The sequence below is a fragment of the Rhipicephalus microplus genome, chromosome X, assembly GCF_043290135.1.
Source record: "Rhipicephalus microplus isolate Deutch F79 chromosome X, USDA_Rmic, whole genome shotgun sequence".
Classification (NCBI taxonomy): Eukaryota; Metazoa; Arthropoda; class Arachnida; order Ixodida; family Ixodidae; genus Rhipicephalus; species Rhipicephalus microplus.
This window is the reverse complement of record NC_134710.1, coordinates 66809338-66835019: the sequence shown is the minus strand read 5'-3', so window position 1 is coordinate 66835019 and position 25682 is coordinate 66809338. Positions and strand designations below refer to the sequence as shown.

Here is a 25682-nt window from a genome sequence, read left to right as displayed (position 1 = left end):
AGAGTGTATGGGCACCTCGCCGATGCCTGATTGGTGGTCGAAAGTGGTTTCCCAGGAAGTTGGCAGACCGCTGACTCTGTTCACTATAATAGATCAGTGGCGCTCGGAGACGTTCGTTGTAAGTGCGATTTTGTGTCATTAAACCAATGTATATTTTCACAGTCACACGGATATTCTTCGTTTTAAGCTAAAGTTCGTTTTAAGTGGGGCCGTTATATGTGGAATCGACTATAGCGGTGAACAGTGCATCGGCCATCGATCAACTGACAAGTGGTGGCGAAGCGTGTTGGCATTTATACCCTTGCCATCGAATATTCTAGCGTTATCACTAGCGGCAACGTAGGTTTCAGAATAATCTGTAATGTTCACGAAGTGGGCGTAATCTTAACAAAACGATCTACTACATCCTCGCAGCTTCTCGAACATCGTAGGCGCAGTTTGCGCTGAACGTAGTGTAACGAGGCGATAGCAAAACTTGAGGAAAGGAATGTGGCAATACGAGGAGTTACTTATACTAGTTCAGACTCAAATACTGATGAGCAAGTGCCATCTCAAAAGTGTGTGTGGCGAGATGATACCGACTTGATAAAAGGCGACTTTTCTTCCTTCGTGTTTCCATTTGACCCCACTTCATGCACTTATGTTTGTATGTCTGTCAACTACACAGTCATTTATTGCAATGCATAATCTTTTAACCATTGTATAAGCTTTCTTTAGCATTTATCTTGCTGTTAATCATCACCATGCATATGCCATGACACAAACAATCTTTTTGTCACTTCATGGTCACCCTATAAAAATTACAATTTTTTTCGGAAGTAGATTTGTTGAAAGAATCTAAGCCAGCCGCCCCCCCTCCCCTCCCAATAAAATGAGACGGGGGGTTGCATTGGACAAAAAGATTAGACCCTCAAAGGGTTAAATAACTGCATACTTTTGTGTAAAATACAGAAACTATATTTATACAGATTGGAATTCCGTATAAGGTATACCCTTTCCTTTATTTGCTAAATTTGAGTCTAGATTTTCACGCTACGCGAACCCAGAACACACAGCTCGAGCAATGCAGTGCCTGAATATGTGAATTTCGTGGCAATGGGCACACAAGTCAATGAGGCTTCTGATAACTGTTCACTAGGTGAGCAATAAAGAGACTATGCAGGAGTTTAATATGTTTCACACTACACCTTAATGCACCATGCCAATAACATGTGGAAACAATGCACAGATGAATTACATGAACACTTTGTCCTCAAACAGTGACACAAATTTACAGGTCATACCCTTGTGCAATATATCTTGTAACTTTTTGTCAGCCATAAAATACCATATTTACTTGCGAAATGAACCCACTTTTCTTTCTAAAAAAATCGGAGCAAAGTTGGGGGTTGCGTTTATTACGTGGAGTAGATTTTATGAAAACTTTTTTCTGGAGGAGCATATAATGTGGTCATGCAAAAAAAGTTAGGTCACTTAGCCTTTTGCAATGGACATACGCGTACACTGTTTGGAAATAGCTTCTTTGTTGTGCTTTACTCATCTTCGGTGGTTGATGGTGCTATGTTCTGCAAGCTGTCCCCGGGCCGCCCGCACACACCATAAAAGCGTCTTGCGGCTATCTTTTTTCACAATCGTTTAACCTACAGTGGTATCTGCTGTGATCTCAAGGGGCGCCCAAAAGCGAGTGCTACGATGCTACGACGCACTTTGCCAACTTCGCGACAACCTCGCACGGCGACCGTAACGACGCCGTTAACATTGTAGCATGTAACCTATATTGCAGCAAGCTACCCCCGGATTATCAAAACAAACTGTGGATAACAAGATTAACGACAAAATACGGCCACCGCCTCGCTTCTACATAGGAAATTCCTGTAAGTGTGGATAACAAGCGAAGCGACAATCAGGAATGCTACCATGTGACAGAAATCGTCACATTTTGTCGACCCAAGGTGGGTCGACAAAATAACAAAAAAATGGAAGCGATCTAATGGGTCATAAGGCGCCAGGTGTCGATTAGTGGGACTGCAGCGAATGAATGTAGGGGGTGCATTTATTACGGGAGGGGAAAAAAATCCAAATTTTGATGACTGAAGTTGGGGGTGCGTTTATTATGTGAATGCGTTCATTACGTGAGTAAATCGTGTATTTTAGTACTTTTCTCCCTTGTACAATAATTATTGCAAGTACTCATCTGATGCCACTCATTGACTTTAACATGACTGTCCAGAGGCTTTTACAAAGAACTGATAGTGATTTATTATATGAAAATTTTAATATGCTTCTGCCAATTCATGTTTCATTGTATCATCCTTCATTTGGAAATTGAGATCATACATTGAAAAACTCACTAACTATGATCTGTAAACTTATAATCAATTAGCAATACTAGTGAAAAAAAATTATGTGAATACTATTGACCACTTATACAGGTTTATTTCATAAATGATATACATTTTAAATGGAGAAAGTAAATACAAGGGCATAATGAATGCATCAAATAGCAACTATTTATAACTCAATTCAAGCTAAATTCATTAAGTAAAATGAAGAACTAGTAAAATAATGTCTATTATTAGTTAGCACTAAACTAAGAATCAAAATAAAATAGAATAAGTAAATTATAAAAGTTATTTTTTAACTTCAAGAAGAATGAATGTTTTATCCAAGTTGTAGGGTGTTCCAAAAAGCAACAGGTTACAACTATGGAAGCGGGCCACAATTAAATTCTTTAAGGCAAACATGACAACATTCATATTAAGAGCACACTATGATATCGACTGAATAGCTATTTTAGCTTCTTGTTACAACATATAGGTGGACTTAGGTACAAAAAGTCTCAAGGAAAGAAGAGCACTAAATTATAATAAAAATACCAAATGCAGCCCCCCAACCGGGAAACCTGAGGAAGAACGTAACCCATGCAAACGCCGTTCTTAAGAGTTCTCGCTGCTTCATTTACCGTAATTACTCGAATCTAACGCGCACCTTTTTTCCGGTTAAGCGAGTTCATAAATCGCATGCGCGTTAGAATCGAGTACGAACAAAAAATTACGGTCAATCTATTGCCATCGCAAATCCAAAATGGCCGCCCCCTACGTGCGTCGGCATGGTGCGTCGGCTATTTCTGCCTATGTGTTTACCATGTGCGGCACTTCGTACGTGTGCTGAGGAGTTCGTCATCTAGTAGTGCATTAGCATCGACGGTGTGAAAGGGCCGACTCCAAAAACTCAAGTGCACCACGATGCCGCTTTTAAAAGAAAAGTCATCGCGTGTGCAGAAACGGACGGAAGTCGGGCCGCATCGCGGTCGTTTCCGAAACATGCGTGCGGGACCGGCGGAAACAAAAGCAGAAGATTGTCGACAGCAAAGCTTCACGCAAAGGCTTCAGTGAACCACAGCAGGGTCGGTTTCCGCAAATTAAAGAGCTGCTCCGCGAGTATGTGCTTGAGCAGCAAGTGGCACAGCGGCCCGTGACGACAGAACTGCTCCAAGTGCGAGCTATGCAATTAGTCTTAGAAAAACGTCTAATGCGGAGCCAGTTTAAAGTGAGCAGGTGCTGGCTATTTAACTATATGAAGAGGAAAGGCTCTTCCCTTCGAAGGGGAACATGCATATGCGAAAACTTTTGCGGAGAAGTACGATGAAAAGCTTTACAGTTTTCAAAGGTTCGTCCTAAACTTGCGGCGCAACAACGGCTACCTGCTTGGGCAAATCTGGAATGCCGATCAGACGCCTTTTTACTTCGACATGCCTGGCACCACAACTGTCGAGAAGAAGGGGGCAAAGCAAGTTCGCGTGCTGACATCGGTCCACGGTAAAACTACAGTGACGGCAATGCTCTGTTACACGTCAGATGGGCACAAGCTTCGCCCGTACCTCATATTTAGATGGAAGACAATCCCGAAAGGAATCGTTTTTTCGAGTGGTGTGATCGTGCGGGCCAGCGAAAAAAAATGGGTGCGCGTTGCAATCGATGTCTTACGTTTTTTTTTTTTTTTTTTTTTTTCGCGGTGGAAATCGGGTGCGCGTTACAATCGAGGGCGCGGTAGAATCGAGTAAATACGGTACCAAACAGTTGACGATTTCAATGTTTGAGGTAAGCGTGTAGAGTTTCTCTGGCATGAGCAGAATTCTGTTAGATTCGCAGACTTGTTATGCGACATGAAAGCAACTTTTTGCTGCATTTTATTAACTGCTGGCATGTCACAGCAGTTGAGATATGTGTCATTTGCAGCAAATTTCATTGGGTTATTTCCTCTGCAAGACTGTATTGACGAATTCGCCGAGACATGGCTGGGCTAGACTGCATTCACGCGCTCGCACAAAGTCTAGCCCAGCTGTGGCTGCCGAAGCAGAAGTACCAGTGAGAGGTGGATTTATGCTTTTGATGAGGCGGTGGCACCATCTTGTGTGTGGAACAGGAGTCAGACACATGTTTCTGAGAAGCTTTTAGTGATATAAAGTTGATTACTATGCCTACTTCTTAATTATTATGGTTCATTATAACATTTCAGACATCGTTTATTTACTTTCACCCATTTTTAAGCGTTTGTGGTCTTGTTTTAGGCCTGCATTGACCACTTAATTTGAGCATGATCATGCCGCAGGAGGTGTATGAATGGATGACAAGCCGGGCCCCTGAAGTCCAGAGCACTTAACTTCTGGAGACCTGTGTTTATGCCAATCATTCATTGTAATGCATACAATGTGCAGAATTCACACAGTAAGCAAAGTTAAGTTCTTCTACAACAAGTGCACGCTCAACATATTGTACTACAGGTTTTCCCTCTCACTTTAATCCAAGTGTCAGCTTAAATTTTCTGCAACGCCATTAAAATAATCTGAGTGCCAAGCTCTCTAATCCATGTGCCAAACATTTAATTCAAGCGCCAACGTATTTAATCTAAGCGGGACTCAATTATGCCGCGTGCGAGTGAATTTAATCCAAGTGCCACCGTGTTTGATCAAATTCCCAATAACTTTAATTCAGGTGGCAGTCAGTTTAATCCATGCACAAAAAGCAGAATAAATACGAGGCGTAAAAACAGCAGTGCAATTGCAATGCAATTCCTACAATATAAAAGACAACAGTCAGAAGGTCGAATAAATCATTATTATTGGTGTTCGCCGCTAGTATTCGTGACAAAAAAATTACTGCAGCGGTTCGCTTGAGCTGTGTTTGGAGTGCTTATACTTTGCTATGTACAAGTTTGTAGATGAGTGCTTGGCCCGGGTGGAGTCGTTTTAATGGCAACAAAAGAAAAAGCAGGAACATGTGAACGAATATTTTGTGCCCGTCAACAAAGCTCATAATGGGATTCGTACAGCATTACAGGGCCGGGTCAGGTCATGTAATGCGAAAGAACAAATAAAAATAATGGAGTGCCGAAGTGCATACCAAGATATGAAAAACATGTCAGTGGACAGTGATGAGTCAAAAGCAGGTACATGCTCAATAAATTAGGGGGCCCTCACAGGGCAGAGCGAATTAGAGATAATTCGAAAAGGGTTTTCATCCTGCAGTGCACATAAGATGTAAACTCATTATCCTGATGTGAAAAACGGAAGAGATATTTTACATTCATATTAGTTTTTATCTTTTTATTCAAACAAAAGTATGTGTATTCGATAAACGCATGTTTTAAGCAAACACGCTTCAGCAGCATTAGCGTTGTCTTTTAAATGAAAACAGGAGTATCTCCTTTGATGCTTTTATAGAAACTTCATTCCCCATGAACCCAAATCAATGCAAGTTCAGTTTTGAATGGTTATTTCTGATTTCAAGAAAAATGAATATGACCTATTGGTCACCGTTGTTTTCACCTGGCTGGGCAAATGACTGCGAATGAATGCCTCAGCGAATAAGTAGCCAAATGCCATCTGCTGAGCAGATGACACGAATCTATGCATATGCGATGGTGTACATGGTTAGCTGGAATAAAGCAGTAGCGATGAAGCATAGACTAACATGGACTCAAGCAAACACATTTAGTACCCGTAAATGCAATTATTACATACCGTATTTACTCGATTCTACCGCGCCCTCGATTGTAACGCGCACCCGATTTCCACCGCGAAAAAAAAAAAAAAAAAAACGTAAGACATCGATTGTAACGCGCACCCATTTTTTTTCGCTGGCCCGCACGATCACACCACTCGAAAAAACGATTCCTTTCGGGATTGTTTTCCATCTAAATATGAGGTACGGGCGAAGCTTGTGCCCATCTGACGTGTAACAGAGCATTGCCGTCACTGTAGTTTTACCGTGGACCGATGTCAGCACGCGAACTTGCTTTGCCCCCTTCTTCTCGACAGTTGTGGTGCCAGGCATGTCGAAGTAAAGAGGCGTCTGATCGGCATTCCAGATTTGCCCAAGCAGGTAGCCGTTGTTGCGCCGCAAGTTTAGGACGAACCTTTGAAAACTGTAAAGCTTTTTCATCGTACTTCTCCGGAAAAGTTTTCGCATATGCATGTTCCCCTTCGAAGGGAAGAGCCTTTCCTCTTCATATAGTTAATTAGCCAGCACCTGCTCGCTTTAAACTGGCTCCGCATTAGACTTTTTTCTAAGACTGATTGCATAGCCCGCACTTGGAGCAGTTCTGTCGTCACGGGCCGCTGTGCCGCTCGCTCCTCAAGCACATACTCGCGGAGCAGCTCTTTAATTTGCGGAAACCGACCCTGCTGTGGTTCACTGAAGCCTTTGCGTGAAGCTTTGCTGTCGACAATCTTCTGCTTTTGTTTCCGCCGGTCCCGCACGCACGTTTCGGGAACGATCGCGATGCGGCCCGACTTCCGTCCGTTTCTGCACACGCGATGACTTTTCTTTTAAAAGCGGCATCGTGGTGCACTTGAGTTTTTGGAGTCGGCCCTTTCACGTCGTCGATGCTAATGCACTACTAGATGACGAACTCCTCAGCACACGTACGAAGTGCCGCACATGGTAAACACATAGGCAGAGATAGCCGAGCACCATGCCGACGCACGTAGGGGGCGGCCATTTTGGATTTGCGATGGCAATAGATTGACCGTAATTTTTTGTTCGTACTCGATTCTAACGCGCATGCGATTTATGAACTCGCTTAACCGAAAAAAAGGTGCGCGTTAGATTCGAGTAATTACGGTACTCTTTTTTTATTTCAAAGCTATGACACCAAAACGTTAAGGGGAAATAGCTTTACGCACTTCATTTAAGCACTAGCATGTACAGGCAAGGCAAATGTTCTTCCTGCAACTTCAAGTTTACATTACTCAGACATATATACTATATAGAGTAGCAAAATATGTGTTTCTAATGCATGGATTGAAATGTCTGTCACCTGAATTGAAGTCGTTGGCGATTGGATTAAACACAGTGGCACTTGGATTAAACTCACTGGCACGCAGCCTCATTGAGTTGGCGCTTCGATTAAATATGTTAGCACTTGGATTAAATGTTTGGCACATAGATTAAATAGCTTGGCACTCAGATTATTTCAATAGCGTGCAGATTATTTAAGCTGGCACTAGGATTAAAGTGAGCAGGAAAATCTGTAGTTCGGCCATTGCCCAACACTGAATATGTGTGAAAAATGAAAGTATGAGAATAAAACAACTGACCTGCCGGACACACTGCACCGTTGTAAGAGGCTCAACAGTCATGGATAGGCGCAAGTAGCTCAGTAACTCTTCCACATGCCGATTCAAATCCTGGAGTTGGGCCACTTCTAGAATCTGGCCCATGGTGACCAGGACTGCCTTCAGCAGGCCCAAAAACTTCTCACTGCTACCAGCATCAAGAGACACCTGTAGATAATAGTTAAAGCTTTTAGTGCATATAAACACTCTCTCCAGAAGAAGGGAGCTCATCTGCAGCTTTAAGTTACATGTTCATTCTCCAAAACCAGCCACAGACAATAAATGCTACTACTTGATGACAAAAAAAAAACTTATTTTCAACATCACAGATGCTTGCCAGTAATATTTTTAGTCTGCATGATAATACTGGTACTCATTATTATACAAGGCACGAGCGCATATGTAATTAAGGAACAAAATGTCTTGTGCCCCGTCAAAGCTAGAAGCCTCAATTCAATTTCGATATGCTTTTCCATAACTCTGTACAATGGCAAAATTGACTTCAAGAGCGTTCCAAACTTGGTAGATCAAGGCCAGATAATCTAGTTTTGTTTTTCCTCTCTTTTTGTTTTCTTTCATGCTCAATCATAATGAGATTGTTAGAGCACTTATTATCTGGCATGCATGAGCCAAAAGAATGAATTAATTGAATTAATGCAATGAAACAGTTTGAATATTGAGCCTTTAAATTCATTGACAACATACAGGGTCAAACAAAAAATAATTTTTTAAAAATTAACCGACAGTTCGAAAAGGTTTAAATTATTCCAAGCATATTCTATGAAGATTACATTTTCAAAAGTCCAATCAAATTATTTGGTTATTATTCATTCAAAAAGGTATTAACCAAATAACCAAATAGGCTAACCAAATAGGTTAGGTATAACATTTGACTTTGAAACACTATAAATCGCACATTCCAAAAAATATTTCCTCAGCAGCGTTACTTTGCATAAAAGGTCTCATATCATTTTAATGATATCATGATATAGCAAAGTAAACTGTCTATTTAAGTGACTTTATTCTATCAAGATTTTACGGCACAGTGGAACCCTAGTTATACGACTCTGAGAAAACCATGTCAAACTGTCGTTGCGTTGTATAATTGAAAAACTGAGAGGATCGGCAGCGACATTTAGCCTTGCTTATGAAATTCAATTCCGCCATGGTGATGTAGCAGTCAAAGAGCTCGGCTGCTGACCCAAAGGTGGATGGTTCAATCCTGACCACATCGGTCCCAGTTTGATGGGGGCGAAAGGGCCCACGTACTGAGCGATGTCAATGCACGTCAGAGAACACCAGATGGTCAGATTTTCTGGAGCCCTTCACTATGATGTCCCTCATAATAATATAGTGGTTTTGGGATATAAAATCCCTGTTATTATTATTAGAAAAAATAACAGCATATTCACAAAATGAATGATGTAGAGTGGGGCGAAGCGTCCGTCCGTGTGTTCGTCCATGCATGCGTCCATGCATCCGATCCAATTGAGAATGCAGACGGCGCGGGAGTAACACCAACGAGACGCGAGCCAAAAAAGCCGAGCGCAAGTGTCTTCAAGGCGCCCGCCACTCTGTTTCGTCCATGCCCCACTAATGGATTAATGATCTGCCACGCACGGCCACTATCCAGAAGACTGATAGAAGCACTTATTCTTCACGTATGCAGACAGCCCGCGCAGCAGCCAATCAGAGTAGCAGTACAGCGCCATCTAGAATACCCTCACTCAACTGTAGTTTGTATGTATTTCTATGAGACAGCACCCTCTATTATACTGTTCGGGAGATACTGCCTTCTTTTCATTGTCCTCTCTTCTTGTCTCGGTTAGGCGGCGACGCATGACAAAGTTAGACTAAGTGGAGCTTTGCCCCTAAAATGGGTACAGACTGCCTGAATAAGCCCATAGCATGTCCTTGCACTTCTTCGAAGAAATAGATTAAATTACTTTTTAAATTAACAGCAAAGCATTTAATCAAACAAGAAACAGCGTGCCTAAATGGGACAAAAAGTTACAAGGACACACACACAGTGCTGACTAACGACTTAATTTATCGTCACGAGACATGAAAATAGAGAAAAGAAAAAAGAAAGAAAAAACATATGTGATATCACAGCAGCAGCAAAGTGAAACACCCACAGTATCAGGTTCTTCACCACCAACAGCTGCACCCAGCTCTTGAAAGACCAGATTTATTTTTGCAAAAGGGCAACGGACAGAGAGATGACACATTCTTGATTTCTTTCGTGAATTTCGAAGGCTTCCAGATACTCTTATCTCAGCCTGTCTGTGTACCGGCTTATCACTTTGCACCATTTGAATGAAGGTCGGCATGCGCAGCCAGCGAAATGTGCAGCTAAAGTGACCTCTGTAGATTTGCCAATATGGTTGATTGGGCGAGTTGGTGATACATGAGTGTTTTGAAATGAGAGCACACTACTTAGACGCGGACAGAAAGACAGGGACAAGCGCTTACTACCAACTGATATATTTCATAGTTTTCCGAATAAATTTTCAGTTGGTAGTAAGCGCTAGTCCCTGTCTTTCTGTCCGCGTCTAAGTAGTGCGCTCTCATTTCAAAACAGAGCCCTGTAAAGTTTCAGACGTCACATACGTGTTTGTGTAGGCAATCGTTGAGGCAATGCCCCATCTGTCCTATATGCAAGCGTCTACAAGAGAACGAGATTTTACGCACCACCTCACCCTTATACGCAACAAATGACTTTGCATGCCAGATAACTGCAGTTTCCTTGTCGTCACAGGCTGCTTAGTTTGTTGAGGGCTGAAAAATCCAAATCCATGCCCGATCACCCTACTATTTTTTTGAGCCTGTGCCTAATGTCATGAATGTAAGGGATGAATGCCATTTTCTATTTCTTTCTGCATGCTCCTCTCCAAGTGGTGCTCTGCAGAACTGCTTCAAAAGCTTGTAGCGCTACGTTGCAAAGAAGCAAATCCAGATACTGGGCTAGGCGCAGACTGCATGTTTGTTCATCAAGGTTGTCTTGAACGGGGTGAAAGCTGGATCTGATCAATGAACTGTACGCCTCTTTTCTTTCTTCAAATTTACATTGAAATCATTACTAATAACATCCCCTATACTTTCCGTGGCATCCTTGTCTGTTGGTTCTCATTATTACTGCGTGTACAAAAAAAAAAAAAATCCCTTAAAGGAGCTTTGCAACACTTTTTGAGCATGGTCAGAAAACGCTGCTAATCGGTAGTAGAGGCTTCCGAGAACACGCGAGCCAAATGTTATAGCGCAGCACGCGGCCTAGAATTCGCAATAAATTATCAGTCACATAAAAATTGCTTTCTCTTCCCTCGACAAATCACGGAATATGGCCAAAAATCAAACGTAGATGACCCATTTATCAGTCATTGGCTGATTTGAACATGACCCGCTTAGTTGTTACAGAAAGCGTCGCGAGAGGCCGTCACTTGTCCACACGTGCGCGCACGATCGCACTGAAAAAGCCGCGAATTCGATGAAAAAAGAAAAAGTGCTCAAAGACATGAGGCGAGCGTGACATTTTTTGTTTGCCCCTCTCATCCCTCCTTGCTTAGCTTTCAGTGTTTACATAGGGACGAGAGAAGAGAGAATGCGATTGCAGCATGTGACAAATCCTTGTAACTCCGCTCGTACTAGACGGATTTTTTAAATTTTTGCAGAGCTGAATTTGTGAAGCAGTACACTTTTTTAGTGAATTAATTTTATGGTTACTCAAAAAAATGCTTCAGGGCCCCTTTAAATTTACACTTCTTTCCTTCAGTATGTTTAAAAGGCAATTTATAAATATTTTCAGAATTCTTAAGAAAAGACTTCCACAATTAGCTAAAGAATATATAAACTACAGCATAAATATATAGTCATCATACCTTGTAGTTCGAATGGGCAGACTTAAGGACTTCGTAGAGCTTCATGTACTGAGGCAAAGATGAAAAGTGTCCCAGGCCCACCTGTGACTTGCTGGTTTTGTCCGGGTCTTTATAAAAATAAAGAAAAGTACATGGTCAAGTACACATTAAATTCACTTCATGAGCAAAAACAATCTCTTTTGACAGCAAGCAAGAACTGCAGCTCATAAAAAGACTTAAAAACTAAAACAAATGAACAAAAGAGAAAGTTCAGTAACAAATGTAAAATAACAAGATGGATGACACCACCACTGAAAGTCAGCAACACTACCTAGTATTACATTTGCTAAAAGGAAGCTCATATTTCAAAAGTCTAGCAGTGCTCCTCTCAATATACTTAAATGATATGCCACAATTCACAGTGCAAGTATTAATAAAGCAAGCAATATGAATATGCCGTGAGAAAACGCATTCTTTTTACTTTCAAAAAAAAAAAAAACGGAAGGACAGTGCATTTGAAAATGTAATCATTCGTAATAAAGCTGCATGCTACAGTTAAACAATATAAAAAACTTGAGTACAATGAAATTCTTTACATAATAAAATACTTAATACTTTTTAACTTTTTGTTCTTAAAACAAGATGTATTTTTTACCTCAATTTATAACTAAATCTGCTTTTTCACCATTTCGATATCACTAGGAAAGCCGATTGTCCTGGAGATTTTACGCGAGGAGCCGACCATTCCGAGTTGTGTGCACCACAACACCAACTAAGCTGACCCCATTAATACTTGGGCACTTGCTCTACCATATGCCCGCATTTGTCATGATAGTGTTTGTGATTCCCATGGCATTGATAGGAGGGTGCAAAGGGGGCACTTGCTCCCCTTAAGCCAAGCCAGCACTGGACCTGAAGCCCCTCCAGGATTCCCCTCCAGGATTCCCCTCCCTCTTCCGCTCCTTGATATAGCACATGTTTGACCCCCTTGAAACCAAACACTGGCTACCTCCATAGTTTTTCCCACTCCATTCCTAACCAGACATAGGTTCAGCAATGGCAACCTTCTTACAATCATGAGAGCAGAGCAACTGTGTGGCGCACTTCATGGTCTCGCAAAAAATGGCTGCGTGAACGGTGGTGTGGAGCATTTGTGATTATACATATTACTAGCTGTGCTAGGCCACATTCACTACTGAGCGATTAGCTAAGATGCTTACAAGAACTGTTGGCGATTAAGCCATACTGGTGTGTTTGCCACCTGATGCTATCACGCCTTCGCATACTTCCAGTGCTTATTCGTAAAGGTATTGCCACACTTTGCCGTCACAGTGGTCCCTTTATCTTATCTTTAATATCGTTCACTTCATAAACTCTGGCATTGTGGCAAAGCTGCCTTTCGGGCTTTGGAACGGCTGCCAATGGACCCATGAAAGTGCTATTTTGAGCCTACGCGGTGAAAATTGAGACTTCAATAAATTTCGTTTGAGACCACAAAGTCACAAAAAAATCAAATGAACATTTTCAACATCAAAATTTCATATTTTTTCATACATTGACGTCTACTGGGAGGATTAGAAACTCTGGACTAGAAGGGAGTGCACCCTTGTCTGTAACAAGAGTTGGCCCTCCACAGAAGTTAAAGGAGCTCCCAGAGAAGCTGAGGAAATAGACCTTTTCCTTTCATGCCTAAAGTGTTGTCCACACCGCTTTGGTTGCCCCCAATCATGTAAATATATACAGTTCAGCCTCTGCATTGCCTCATTTTTTTTATAACAACACTACAGAACATCACCCCTCCAGTGCTTAGCCAACCTAGACAAAAGAAACACTTTCATATTGGCACCCCGAAAGAAGATGCCTAGGAATCCTCTGAAACATTTAGGAGCTTGGTTGGCAAGCTTCTATTGCTCGCACCTTGTCCGGTGGCAGCTGCCGGCGTGTACACCAGTGTTGCCAGTGTACTCTTCTCCGTTAGCCACTCAAGATCGCTGCTTCAGTCGCCTCTCCGGTGATTGCAACAATGCTCACTAGATGGTGCACCGCCACCTAAAGCATCAGTTTTCGATGGCCCGCGCACTCGCCTCCTCGCGACTATGTCCACTTCATTCTCGTCACTTCGTAGTCCCAGCAACATGTGACAAGTTCCTCCGATGAGTGTTATGTGCGGGTATTGATATCCTCCCAAGCCCCCTCATATGCCTGCTCTAAATCCCGTTGCAGAACGGCTGGTACCTCCACGTCTGCCATTTATGAACCTGTAGCGGCGAGAAAAGAGAGACGCGAGACAACGTCGAAGGCAGCCAACGGGGCCATGCCAGTCTCGCCACTTTATTCCACGCCTGAAGTGAAGCTGCGGCTTCGCTTCAGGCGTGGAATAAATAAATAATGACAGCCGACACGCCTGGCGTGTCGGCTGTCAGCGTCCGACATGCCAGGCGTGTGAGCTCGTTTCGTTCTCGCGTAGCTCTAGCTATGCATCAGCTTCGCGAGAGGTGCAGCGCGACGCCCAAGAAAATGATGATGATGATGATCATGCACTACAAGCCCAAGGCATTTGACTCGCGGCAGCGGCCAGTATGGCATGAAGATGCAGGTGGTTGACGTACCGATCGACGTGGCCAACACTGTGCAGTGCCGGCCGCAGATCATGTCCGACAATGCTGCCTTCAACGTATATATCATGTGCTGGCTTGTTAACAAACCTTCCTAAAGAAATAGTCTCGCCAATAAACGCCCCATGCATCTCCAAGCAAGCTCCTCTAACATCATTCATTTTATGAATATGGTGGTGATTTTTTTTTTAGTAATTGCACTTTGACGTATTAGAAAAACATTACAGAAATATAAAAATATTCTATTGATTCACATTCAAACTTTAATATTCGAAGTCATTTCACACCCAAAATTTTGCTATTTGCACAGCTATAGTATTGAGATAAGTACCTAGAGTCCAATACAATGTCACTTTGTGTCATCCCCCATTTATAGGGTGTAAAATGCGAAAATGCCTCTGCATATGAAAAGACACCAGTGACAAACTCAGATTTAAAAGCAACATATAGAATTCCAAGCACTCATAATTATTTTGAAGTCCCCCAGCATGATGTTATAATCACAATGTAATTCTGGCATTAACAACACATTGTAAGTTGCAAAACCTTTTTGTCAGTCTTCCCATTCCCTTTCATTATGTATTTTATTGCAATGTAGTAACAATAGTGAATGGCCACATATATGTGTAAAAAATGTCTGCTGACCATTATGCTTACATAGACTTCAAAATTATGACAGGTATACAGTTATACTTGACATTTGTGGTATACATCACATCAACGATATGGCCAGGAGAACACAAAGCCCCCCTCCCCCCCTCGGACGGACGGACGGACGGACGGACAGACAGACAGACAGACAGACAGATAGATAGATAGATAGACGAGCTTCAAGTTACAGAAGTTGGCAAAAAATGCTTTGCTGATTTTCAAAGAAATACTGCTGATCATTGTGCTGATACACACTTGGAAAAGTTCTTGAAGAGGTATGCGTGCCTACAGCACTCCGTTTAAGATCTGTTTCTGCTGGTTGAACGAAAAATGAAGCTGAAACCATGAAAGGATTGATTGATATGTGGGGTTTAATGTCCCATAGCCACCATATGATTATGAGAAACACTGTAATGGAAGACTCCGTGAATTTCGACCACCTGGGGTTCTTTAACGTGCACCCAAATCTGAGCACACGAGCCTACAGCATTTTCGCCTCCATCGAAAACGCGGCCGTCGCAACCGGGATTCGATACCGAGACCTTCAAGTCAGCAGCCAAGTACCTTAGCCACTAAACTGCAGCGGCGGGGCACCACCAGAAGATGATAATCAGAGCAAAGTGAGAATTTTGCAGGAGATTGACTGCTGGGAGTACTTATATGTTGGGTCTATAGGCTAATGCATGAGGTGTGTGGGTATTGCGATGTTGCATTGCCTCCAGATGCAGCCTGTGTAATAAGTCACACTAAAATGCTCGTAAGGACACAGGAGAGGTAGTGGCACCAGAATTTATCCACCAAGTCATCCACTTTAATTAAGCTATGAAATTAGCCCAGCTTATTTGGCCAGAGAGCCATACACTCAAAGTGGTGGAATGAGCCAGAGATTTGTTTTGTCATGAAAGTTCCCAGTGCATCTGATCACAGATGTTTAGACTTGTGCAAATATTTGAGCACTTAGAATATTTGAATAAATATAACAGCATTGTAATTTGCTTTGATTAAAATAAAAATTATTAGAAGTTTTAAAGCATTAAACAAAACAATTAGGTGTACAGTTAAATCTGCTTATATCAAACCTCCATATAACGAATTCCTTGATAAAACGCAGTCTTTATATTCCCCGCCATTGCTCCTAGAAGCAAATGTATTTGCGACCTCTATGTAACAATGTAACAGTGGGAGACCACCTTCATATAACGAATTTTCTCCATAAACAATCTAGAAATTTGGCCCGCATTTTAGCATTTTGGTACGAGCATGTACCTTCCGCGGCCGCGGCTGCACCGTTGCCGATGAAGCGCGAAGCGGCGGGTACCCGGGCCGCGTCCGCGTGAGACAGACAGGCGGGTCTACTCTCCACGAGCCGGTGTTGCCACCATTCTCGCCCCCGCGGTCGCATGCGTGAGTGTGCCCCCTCCCCCCAAGTAAAAAATAATAATAATAAATAAAAAACAAAAAACCTAATTTTGAGCGTTGGCAGTGCCACGCTTTTAGTTAGCATCACATATGAGGGGCAGCGCTGCATATGGAGAACGCTTTACCGAATAGTTTTCCGCGGTATCCGTGTGTACTCTTCGTTTTCGATGTCGTGTGCGCGTGCATAATTCTACTGCGTGCGTATGGTGTGGCCCTCGACGACGTCAACATTGCTTTTTTTTATTGCGATAGCAATTATGTATATGGACAGTCTCGGCTGGTTTTTCACCGCCGTCATTCACCATATATGTATTAGTGTCTGAAAACTCAACAAAGAAAAAAAAAGAGAAAAGGCCGCCCAGGCTCGGTGCCTATTGGCCCAGCTCACCACAATGCGCCGACGCGCGCATATCTTTCACGCGTACTTTGCCTCACGAAGGGCGGGGGGGGGTGGGAGGATGAGGTTAGATTAATGCTTCCTTTATTTTATGGTTAGATGCTTGTGCGGGCGCGCTTATCCTTCAATGGGGAGAATTGCCTGATTTCGACTTTGACCGGAACGATTGCGTTCAGTTGACGGGTGCACAATGATCACTTTGCTCACTGGACAGGCGCCGTTAGCGAAAGAAGTGCGCTTTTCAAACACAGCGAAGTAACAACTGGGGAACTTGTTAGTTCGCACTCATATCTGTACCTGTGATTACATTTCGTGGCTCGTTTTTGTTTAAACAGCGTGTTAAGGGTAGAGCGGTAAACGTTGTTAGTTCGCTGTCGTCCTGTGTATGTTGTTTTAGTGTGTGATTTCTGCATGAGCAGCGCGCTGCACGTTTCGATCAGGTTGCCGTTCTCAGCGTTACGTTCCAAGTTGTTGTTATCGCATTCATTGCTTCGCCCTTGGGGCAAAACTGTGATCTTATTTCGAACAACCATGTCCTCACCATCGAGATGTCAGATTAGGTGCTGATGGAAACTCTCCGAGACCACAGTGACGATCACAAATCTTCAGAGACGTCGCCCCCCCGAGTTCGCAGGCTGGTAGCTTTCGCGATTAGCCAATCAGTTCTGGTAACACAACGGCACGTTGAATTAAATGCGATGAACGCAACAGCAAAAAATTGTAATGTTATAAGAAGTAAGGCTGGCAGCCAACTCTTTTGGATCCGATATCGTGGCACTCCTACGAAACGCTGGTGTAAGCAAATTGGCCGTTCCAGGGAGAAGTGCTCTTTTCACACAGTCCCTTCGCATTGCAACCGCACTGATACTCGCCAAAATAGCATGTACACCAGTTCGCGACTGCCATCACAATCCAAGTTCATCATTACTACTCAAGCATACTCGAACGCCCCTCTCCCTTCTTGCGTTGTTTCATGCTCATCCAAGATGGGTGGTTTACTTTCTGTTTGAGAATTCAACAGCAGTTCTAACAAGCGGGAGATGTTATATTGTGCACTTTATGGTCATTTTTGAGATATGCAAATATGTTCATTTTTCTGCATAATGTGCGTAGTATCCTATTTGAATTTGATTCAAAATTATCCAATTAAATAACGATTCGCTTTGAATTAGCTTGGAACCAAAAATTTACTATTTGCACAAGCATACTGACATTACATCAACTTACACCAATAGGTGCATACCTGGCGTAAGCTTGCTAGTGCCACCCTTGGCTGCAGCACTGCCAGCAGCGGCCAGTGCAGCGTCTTCTCGGACCTTGCTACGACGTCTGATGGGGCTCAGAGCAGGTCCTCCCGAGATGCCCAGTCCACCCCGAGATGGTGATGCTTGTTCTTCCAGCGTGTGTGCGAACACATTAAGCAACCTAAGTGCATAGATAAAATGCTTTTATAATCAAAAAGGGCATCAGTAAGTACAAAATGAAATGTTCAAGAAATGTCTTACACATAAGAATGCCATTGTTGAATCAGTAAAAAAGAGCTGATGCCCGTCCCCACGCATCAGCCACTGAACTTGCCATGAAAGCAATAACGCAAAACACAACCACTAGATGAAAGATGACTAGCTTAAATTACACAGTAGACGTCCATTTTTAATGTCAATTGATTTCGGCCGATGCACATACAACTTCTATGGTATCAAACCTCTGTTATTTTAATTATTTGCCCATAAACTCAATGTTGGCTGGTCACCATACATGTGCCCAATTCCAATGCTGACCACAGTGATGGTCCAACTAGCAGCAGCACTTAGGAAACAATAAATACATTGAATGTTATCATCTTGGTGAAATCAAATATTTTCAACATGCCTCATACATGCGAAAATGTTAGCCCATAATGAGTTCTTGAAGCATCCATCTAACTGACCATCCATGTCATTTTCCCCTTAGCATATAAGCAAAAATGAACAGGTGTGTTCTTTTTATGAGATCTGTGAAAACCTGGCATTGCATGTGCGCCATATCTAAAACACCTGGCACTGAAAGACTTGACTTGTTTATTTAAAGCATGCACCTCTCTGGTTTCTTTACACAATCAGAAGAAAGAATGTTAGGAGCAAAACTTGTTTTGCAAGCAAACTTCCTATATGCATTATTATAAAATGCTGGAACCTGAGAGGTATATGTATAGATAGATTGAATACATATTCATTTTTTAAGTGAACATTATTATGCTCAGTCCTGACAGGTCAAATTCGAAAGAGATCCCAAAATAGCCTGATGCTATAAAAGTCTGATATAAGAGATACAATTAGCTTTAGCTAATTTGACCCTCAAAAGACCAACGAGACTAGTAAAATGGTCTAATTGGCTAATTAGGCCAGAGAAATAAAGCAACTGAATATGTAGCTGACTATTTGGAAGTACCTGGCATGAACTGAACATGCAGTCACATTTTATGGGTCCAGAGCTCAAAGCGATGAGACAACAAAAAATAAATAAAAGTAATTCATTGTGTTCTTATTGGTCCTCAGGGACGCGAAGCCTGAATTTTTCTGAATGATATTCACCAAAATTTCATTATATGCAAGCACTCACATTGGGGCATGCATGCATGTGTAATTAAGAAAAGAGAAGTGCTGTGTATCATAACAGGTGGCCGCAGGGGCAAGTCCAGGCATTCATATTTAGAGAATGGGGGGGGGGGGTTGCTTGAAATAAAACCAAGGAGAGGTGGGGGGGGGGGCTGTATCTTTTGTTTTTGGTAGTCACTATCATCACAAAAACACCCTATCACAACATAAATACTGTTAATTTGTGCTCACACTGGCCCCACTCATTTGTCCTAATCGGTGATTGGAGGTGAACACGCACTTAAGAGGCTGACACATGCTTGCTTTGGGCGTGGGGTGGGGGATGATCCCTACTCCCCCTCGGGATCCACCATTGATGTCAGTCCCTTCCTAATCTTAATATGGTTTCCCGCATGACATCATTGTACAGTGGCAAAAGTGACTTAAGTGTTGCACATGGAGAGACCTAGGCCAGATAGTCACATTTAATTAAAGATGATAGTCTTTCTTGGGATACTTCAATGCAGATATATCGGTTTGTGTGTTTGTTTGTTTGTCACTCAAAATGAATCAGCCACCCGATGAAAGTTTAAGCCCTTGCTCAATACCCAGACATCTTGATCTCATGCCTGCGTTCATACTTCTGAATAATGTTGATCAAAACGCAAACATTACAGTATTCTGACACTATTATGATGCCCAACATCAATACATTAGTATTAGGTGGTGCATTTCTGTACTAAAAAGTGCGTACATACACAATTATAAAGACCCTAGTGTTTCTTACTATGAGCTCTGATCTGACAATGCGATGCTATGCATGAAAAAGCAGGTGTTTTTTATGCATAGCATTGTTACATTACTGCCAGATGGCATCCATACCTCACACAGTGCCTCGAGACAGAAGACTAATCGTATTTCAGCAACAGTTGCAGCAAAGCACGCAGACACATGGCCAATTTTTTCTTTTCCTTCTTTCTCAATCCACAGAGTATCATTAGCGCATACTTTCTGGCATGGACAAACAAATATGAATTAACCAAATTAATTCAATAAAGCAGGTTGAATAACCAATGTTAAAATACATTGAAAGTAGTGGGTCATCCAAAATTTTGAAATTAGTTTGAATTTAAAGAAAGTTTGCTTATTGCAAGTCTAATTGTATACAAACAGTATTCTGTTACACCTAAATTTACATAGCAAAAAAAATGCACAAATTTTCATGCAATAACACAAGTACCTCATGGTATGCTGAAATAGTTTGTCCAAGAGAGGAACAAGGTGACGATCACGCATTGACGTCCATGGCTCCTCGCCTTCTTGACTTGCCATAGCTTCAATGTCCTGAGGTCTGATGCACTTAAAGCATGCCCCTGCATTACAAAGAGAGAGCAAAAGAAACACTTGTACATGGTGGTGCCTTTGTTCCAAATATACTAACAGACCACATATTGAAGACAAGGAACTATCATAGTAAGAAAGAAATCATGCCCCCTTAAGAAAGTTACAATCTATGACAAATAAGTAGCTGACTGATTAGAGCTTATGGTAAAATATCAGCCTTTGCAGAGTGATATTTGGCAATAAGCTGTATTGCCTAATAATTTATAAAGAGTTGACATACTCTGCAAAATGCACATTTAGAAGCTTGAGAAATGCTTTGAAAAAATATTTGAAAGTTTGGGATGCAGAATCAATGAAGGACAGATCCCAACATAAAATGTGACGATCGTTTATTAACGTGGTAGCAGCAGCAGAGCAAGTATGCCGCCACTGGGCTCAAAAGGTTAGAAAAACAATCATGAAGATAAGCTTGGTAGCTTGGGTTATATATATATATCCAGCAGTGGTGACGTGAGCCTGCGGTGAAACTGCAGTGGCATTGTCTTTTATCAGAAGCGTGTTGCAGCAAGTGGCCGTGTCACGCCGGGCTTATCAGTGACGAGACGGAGGCAGCGCAGGTCTGTGCACAGTGGTCGCCACATCACCCCCCGCAGAATGCAGAGCCCTCAGGGTTTGCAGAAATATGGAAGGCGTACCAGACGTCCAGAGTGTGTAGTGAAAAGAGTGGCCTGCAATGTCCGTGGTTGTGGAAGGACACCAGTGGAAGGAGTAGTGCTGCCTGTTTCGTTTGCCGCAATGTATGCGGGCTTGAGTTGGTCAATCGAGACTTAGACGTCATTCCTATTCAGTCACAAGGTGAAGTTCTTGTCGTCACAATGGACGACTAGACAGGGTCTGCTGTAGGGTGGCTGGAAAGGCCAGTGGACGGTGTCGCAAAAAAAAGCATGCGTGCACAATGCTAGCTCCTTGAACACAAAAGGTGTAGGCTTGCTATGGTGGGCTGCAAGTGACAGGCTTAAGGCAGCAATGGTGCATTGGAGCCGGACGATGAAGTCGGTGGGGTCTGACGTCGTAGTGCTGGATGGCAGAGCTGCAAGAAATTCACCTGCTGCGAGTTTTCTAGAAAAGAATGCTAAGGGGTGCCAGGTGTTGTCCATGCGTTGCATCAGGGTGGCACTGACGACGAAACCAGAGGTGTCCGTGAAGAGTCCCAAGGGAGCATCTGGCACGGGATGGGAGAGGAGTGTGGCGGTGCACAGAGCAGCCTAGCATTCCGCGAAAACTTGCTGCAAAGTCGGTGTACAAGTGACGGATTGGTTTCCTCGTAGACCAGCCAAGACATCATGAAGGGGCGCCTGGTAGTCGGCGGCATGTGGTAAGAAACGTCTATAGAAGTTCAGCATGCTGAGGAAGCAGAGAAGGTCTTTGGTGGTGGGTTGAGGGTACTTTTGCAAGTCAGAGATGTCTTCAGGCAGGGGTCAAGTTCCTTCTGACAAAACTTCGTGTCCGAGAAAATGGACGGTGGAAGCACTGAGCATGCTCTTCAGGACATTGATGAGCAGGCCATGGTCATCGAGGCGTTGGAGCAAGAGACAAAGGTGCCCATGGTGTTCTTCGGCGTCACATGAAAAGACCAATATGTCGTCAAAGTAGACGAAGCATAAGTTGAGGCCACGGACGACTTCGTCGATGAAGCGCTGAAAGGTTTGCCCCACGTTCCTTAGGCCAAAACTCATGAAAGGAAACTTGAACAAGCCAAATGGGGTGATTATTGCAGTTTTTGGGACTTCGTCTGGATTGACGGGTATCTGCATGTAAGCCTTCACTAGGGATGGGCGAATAGTGGATTTGACGTTCGAAGCGAATAATGATTTGGTCGAATAATTTCGAATCGAATAGTTCGAATAGTGTACATCACATATTATAAAGAAAAATTAGCATTTTTTCATGGCCCAACTAATTTACACAATTGTTTTAAAGGAATTAGAACTCATGTAGGCACAGCATTTTGTGAAATTGAAAATTGTTAATAGTTGAATTTTATTCACAAATCTCACTTTTTTTTACTGCACTCGCAAGTTTTCATGCAAAAATACCAGCTGCTCCACATGGTCTGGGAGCAGCAGTTCCCGCCGGCTGCTGACAACATTCCCTGCTGTTGAAAACAGCCTCTCACTCCTTGCCTGTGTGGCAGGAATTGAGAGGTACTTTTGTGCCACCTTGGCCAGTGCTGGGTACAGTCGGCTGCCATGGGTCTTCCACCACTCTAAAGGGTTTTCTGACCTGAGAAGCACAGGGCCGCCCAAGTATTCTGCCACTTGAGAAGGGACACTTTCGTGCGCGTTGTCTTGCAGTACATTAGAGGTTAATGAAGAAAAAACACTCCGAAGAGTGTTAGCTGGGGGCTTCTCCATGGCTGGGCAGACAGGTGCCTGGGAACATTCGCTTTGGGCTGGCATTAGCTCATTTGCTGCGGCTGCAAGTGCGGCTTTTGCCCACTTTTTTTGACTGTCTTCAGTGTGGCAAATGTTTTCATAGCGAGGGTCAACTAGCATTGCATTTGCCGGCACATTTGCCATTTTCAAGCAAGAGAACCTTGTGGCAAGACTGCGCAGAAGGCTCCTTGCAAACGATGCTGCTTCCTCGCCTTGAGACGCATGCTTATGTAGCACCACTTGCGCATAATGCACGAGAGGTATCACTTGGGAAAGTGTGGGATAGCGGTCCGCGCACAGCTCTATCGTTGCTTGGTCCAGAGGCTGCAACACTTTTACAGCCGCAGCCATTAATTTCCATTCTCTGGAGCTTAAGTTGTCCACATCCGAATCGCAAAGTTCAACTGAAATTGGGGCACGAAGTTCAACGAGTCTCTCCATCATGGCATACTCGCTGTTCCAGCGTGTGGGAACATCTTAAATCACTTCATGCTGGGCCATGTGCATGTCCTTTTGTATGTCCATAAGCCGTGCACGTGCACGTGCGCTTCTTCTGTAGCGACCCACAATCGATCGACACTTCGCACAAAGCTGGGAAAAACTTGCCACTTCTCTTTTGGCGTCACTTATGCACAGCTGCAGGGTATGCGCAAAACAGACGAGTCCTGACCAGTTGGATTTGGCAACAGCTGATATGAAGTTCCTGCCGTTATCGGTAATGACAAAAGTCGGGATGTTGTCGGGCAGACCCCACTCTTCGATCACGTCTCGGAGAAACTGAACTATATTTTCTCCAGTATGCTCCTGTGGCATTGGTTTGCAGGCGAGGGCATAAGCGTGCTGCCTAAAGTCGCGATCCATCATGTGGGCTGTAACACACACGTAGCTGTTGCCGGCCCTCGATGTCCACCCATCCGTTGTTAAAGTGAAGCACTCAGCACCACCGTCGTCAAATACGGCCCTAATGTGCTTCTTCAGTTCATTTTTTTTGGCCGCGTACAAATCTGGAATGACCGTTCGTGAGAAAGTCTTCCGCGACGGAACAACGTACTCTGGAATTGCACATCGCATCATCTTGATGAAGCTCGGTTCCTCGACCACGCTGTATGGCTGCAGGCCGCAGGCAATGAACGCTGCAATCTTCTTAGTCATCTCTTGCGCTTTTACCGATGACGGCTGAAGTGTAGGCTTAAACAGGCTGGTCACGGTCAGCTGCGATGACAGCCCCTTTGGTTCACTTTTCTTTTTCGGAAAACTGTAAAGCTGATGCAATTCCGAGTACTCTTTGTACTTGCCTGGGTGTCTCTTCAAGTGGGTGACAAGCGTCGTCGTGGTACCAGTAGGCGTCTTCAAAAGAACTCCGCACGTCTCGCACTGCGCTTCGCCTCCAGCAGGCACATTCAGGAAAAAGTCCCATATCGGATTCGTGTACGCGCGCTTACAGGACACGGGCGCGGTCGACACCATCTTCAACTGTGGAGGCAGCGGTTCCCGAGGGCGAGATAAGCCAACACGTGTAAGCGCGGCTGAATCTCGAGGAACACAAAGAAAGAAAGAAAGCAAAAAAATTATGTCTACAGCAATGCGGGGCGGCTTACGCAATGAGCTTTTGGGTGACGGTTGCCGTGAACATGGCAGCGATGACGTATTTCCGGCTCCTCAATGCATGGCCTTGGAGATTAACGGATGTATGGCAGCCATGACGTGTAAAGCATAGCCTCAGAGATTTGTATTTGTACCGGCCGTCCGTGGCTTTTGCGGCCTATTCGAAAGCGCCGAATAATTCGAAAATACCGAATACCTGAATTCGTATCGAAGCGAATAACGAATAGGGCAGAATTCGATCGAATATTCGCAACACCGAATATTCGCCCATCCCTAGCCTTCACCAATTCTAGTACAGAGAAGACGTGACAGCTGTGAATGCGATGGGCGAAGTCCTGTATGTGGTGGACGGGGTGGGGTGCCTGTCCGGGATGGTGTGCGCATGGAGGGCACGGTAGCCCCCACAAAGTCGTCAGACAGTGGTCTTCTTCAGGGCAAGGTGAAGTGGCGACGCCTTCTCGGAGCATGGCTTGGAACTCTGCTTTGCCTATGTGCGTGTGGTCTGGGGCAAGGCGACGGGCACAACAGAATACTGGGGGGCCTGGAGAGATCCGGATGTAGTGCACGATGGTGTGCTGCACTTTGCGCGGCAGTCTGCTCGGGCGCATAAAGCCAGGAAACTTGGCAAGGATGGCATGGTACAAGTAATCGTCGACACTAAGGACCTTGATGCTTGGCTTTTGGGCGGTTGTTCGCTGGCCTGGTGTGGAGTGCCCAATTGTTGCTTCGATGAGCCGGTCATTGCGGCAGTCCGAAAGGAGGTTGTAGTGAGCCAAGAAGTCTGAGACAATGATTTGCTAGGCGATGTCGGCGATGACAAAGTTTCAGTGAAGGCCGCGGCATAAGTTCTTGAACTGGACAGGCAGGCGCAGCGAACCGTACGTCTTGATTGTGGACCGGTTCATCGCCCTGAGCTAGAAAAATGTCAGCAGGCGAGAACCTTGAAGGTGAGATTGCGGGTAGCAGCGGATGTCGGAACCGCTATCAACAAGGAATCGCTTCTTTGTGACTTGGTCGGTGACTAAGATGTGACGGCCTTCAGGTTGGCAGCATGGGGTCGTCTCTACCAGCTGCTGTTGGTGTTTCTCGTTGGCGACAAGGTGGTCGACAATGTCAGGCTCTGTCACCGAAGTGCTGATGATAGTAGCACCAGCCGTGTTCAGCA

The 25682-nt window shown here is 43.8% G+C and overlaps 1 protein-coding gene across 2 annotated transcripts in view; it reads right to left on the bottom strand.

The window, feature by feature from the left end:
* Positions 1–25682, bottom strand: part of htt (huntingtin) — a 255626-nt gene that overhangs the window by 162109 nt on the left and 67835 nt on the right. For both annotated transcript variants that reach the window (XM_037426940.2, XM_075877044.1), the window contains exons 20-23: positions 20374–20506; positions 17801–17982; positions 11497–11603; positions 7601–7786 (exon numbers count right to left, since the gene is read on the bottom strand). In XM_037426940.2, coding sequence (XP_037282837.2) covers positions 7601–7786; positions 11497–11603; positions 17801–17982; positions 20374–20506 — 608 coding nt within the window. The remainder of the gene's footprint in view (positions 1–7600; positions 7787–11496; positions 11604–17800; positions 17983–20373; positions 20507–25682) is intronic.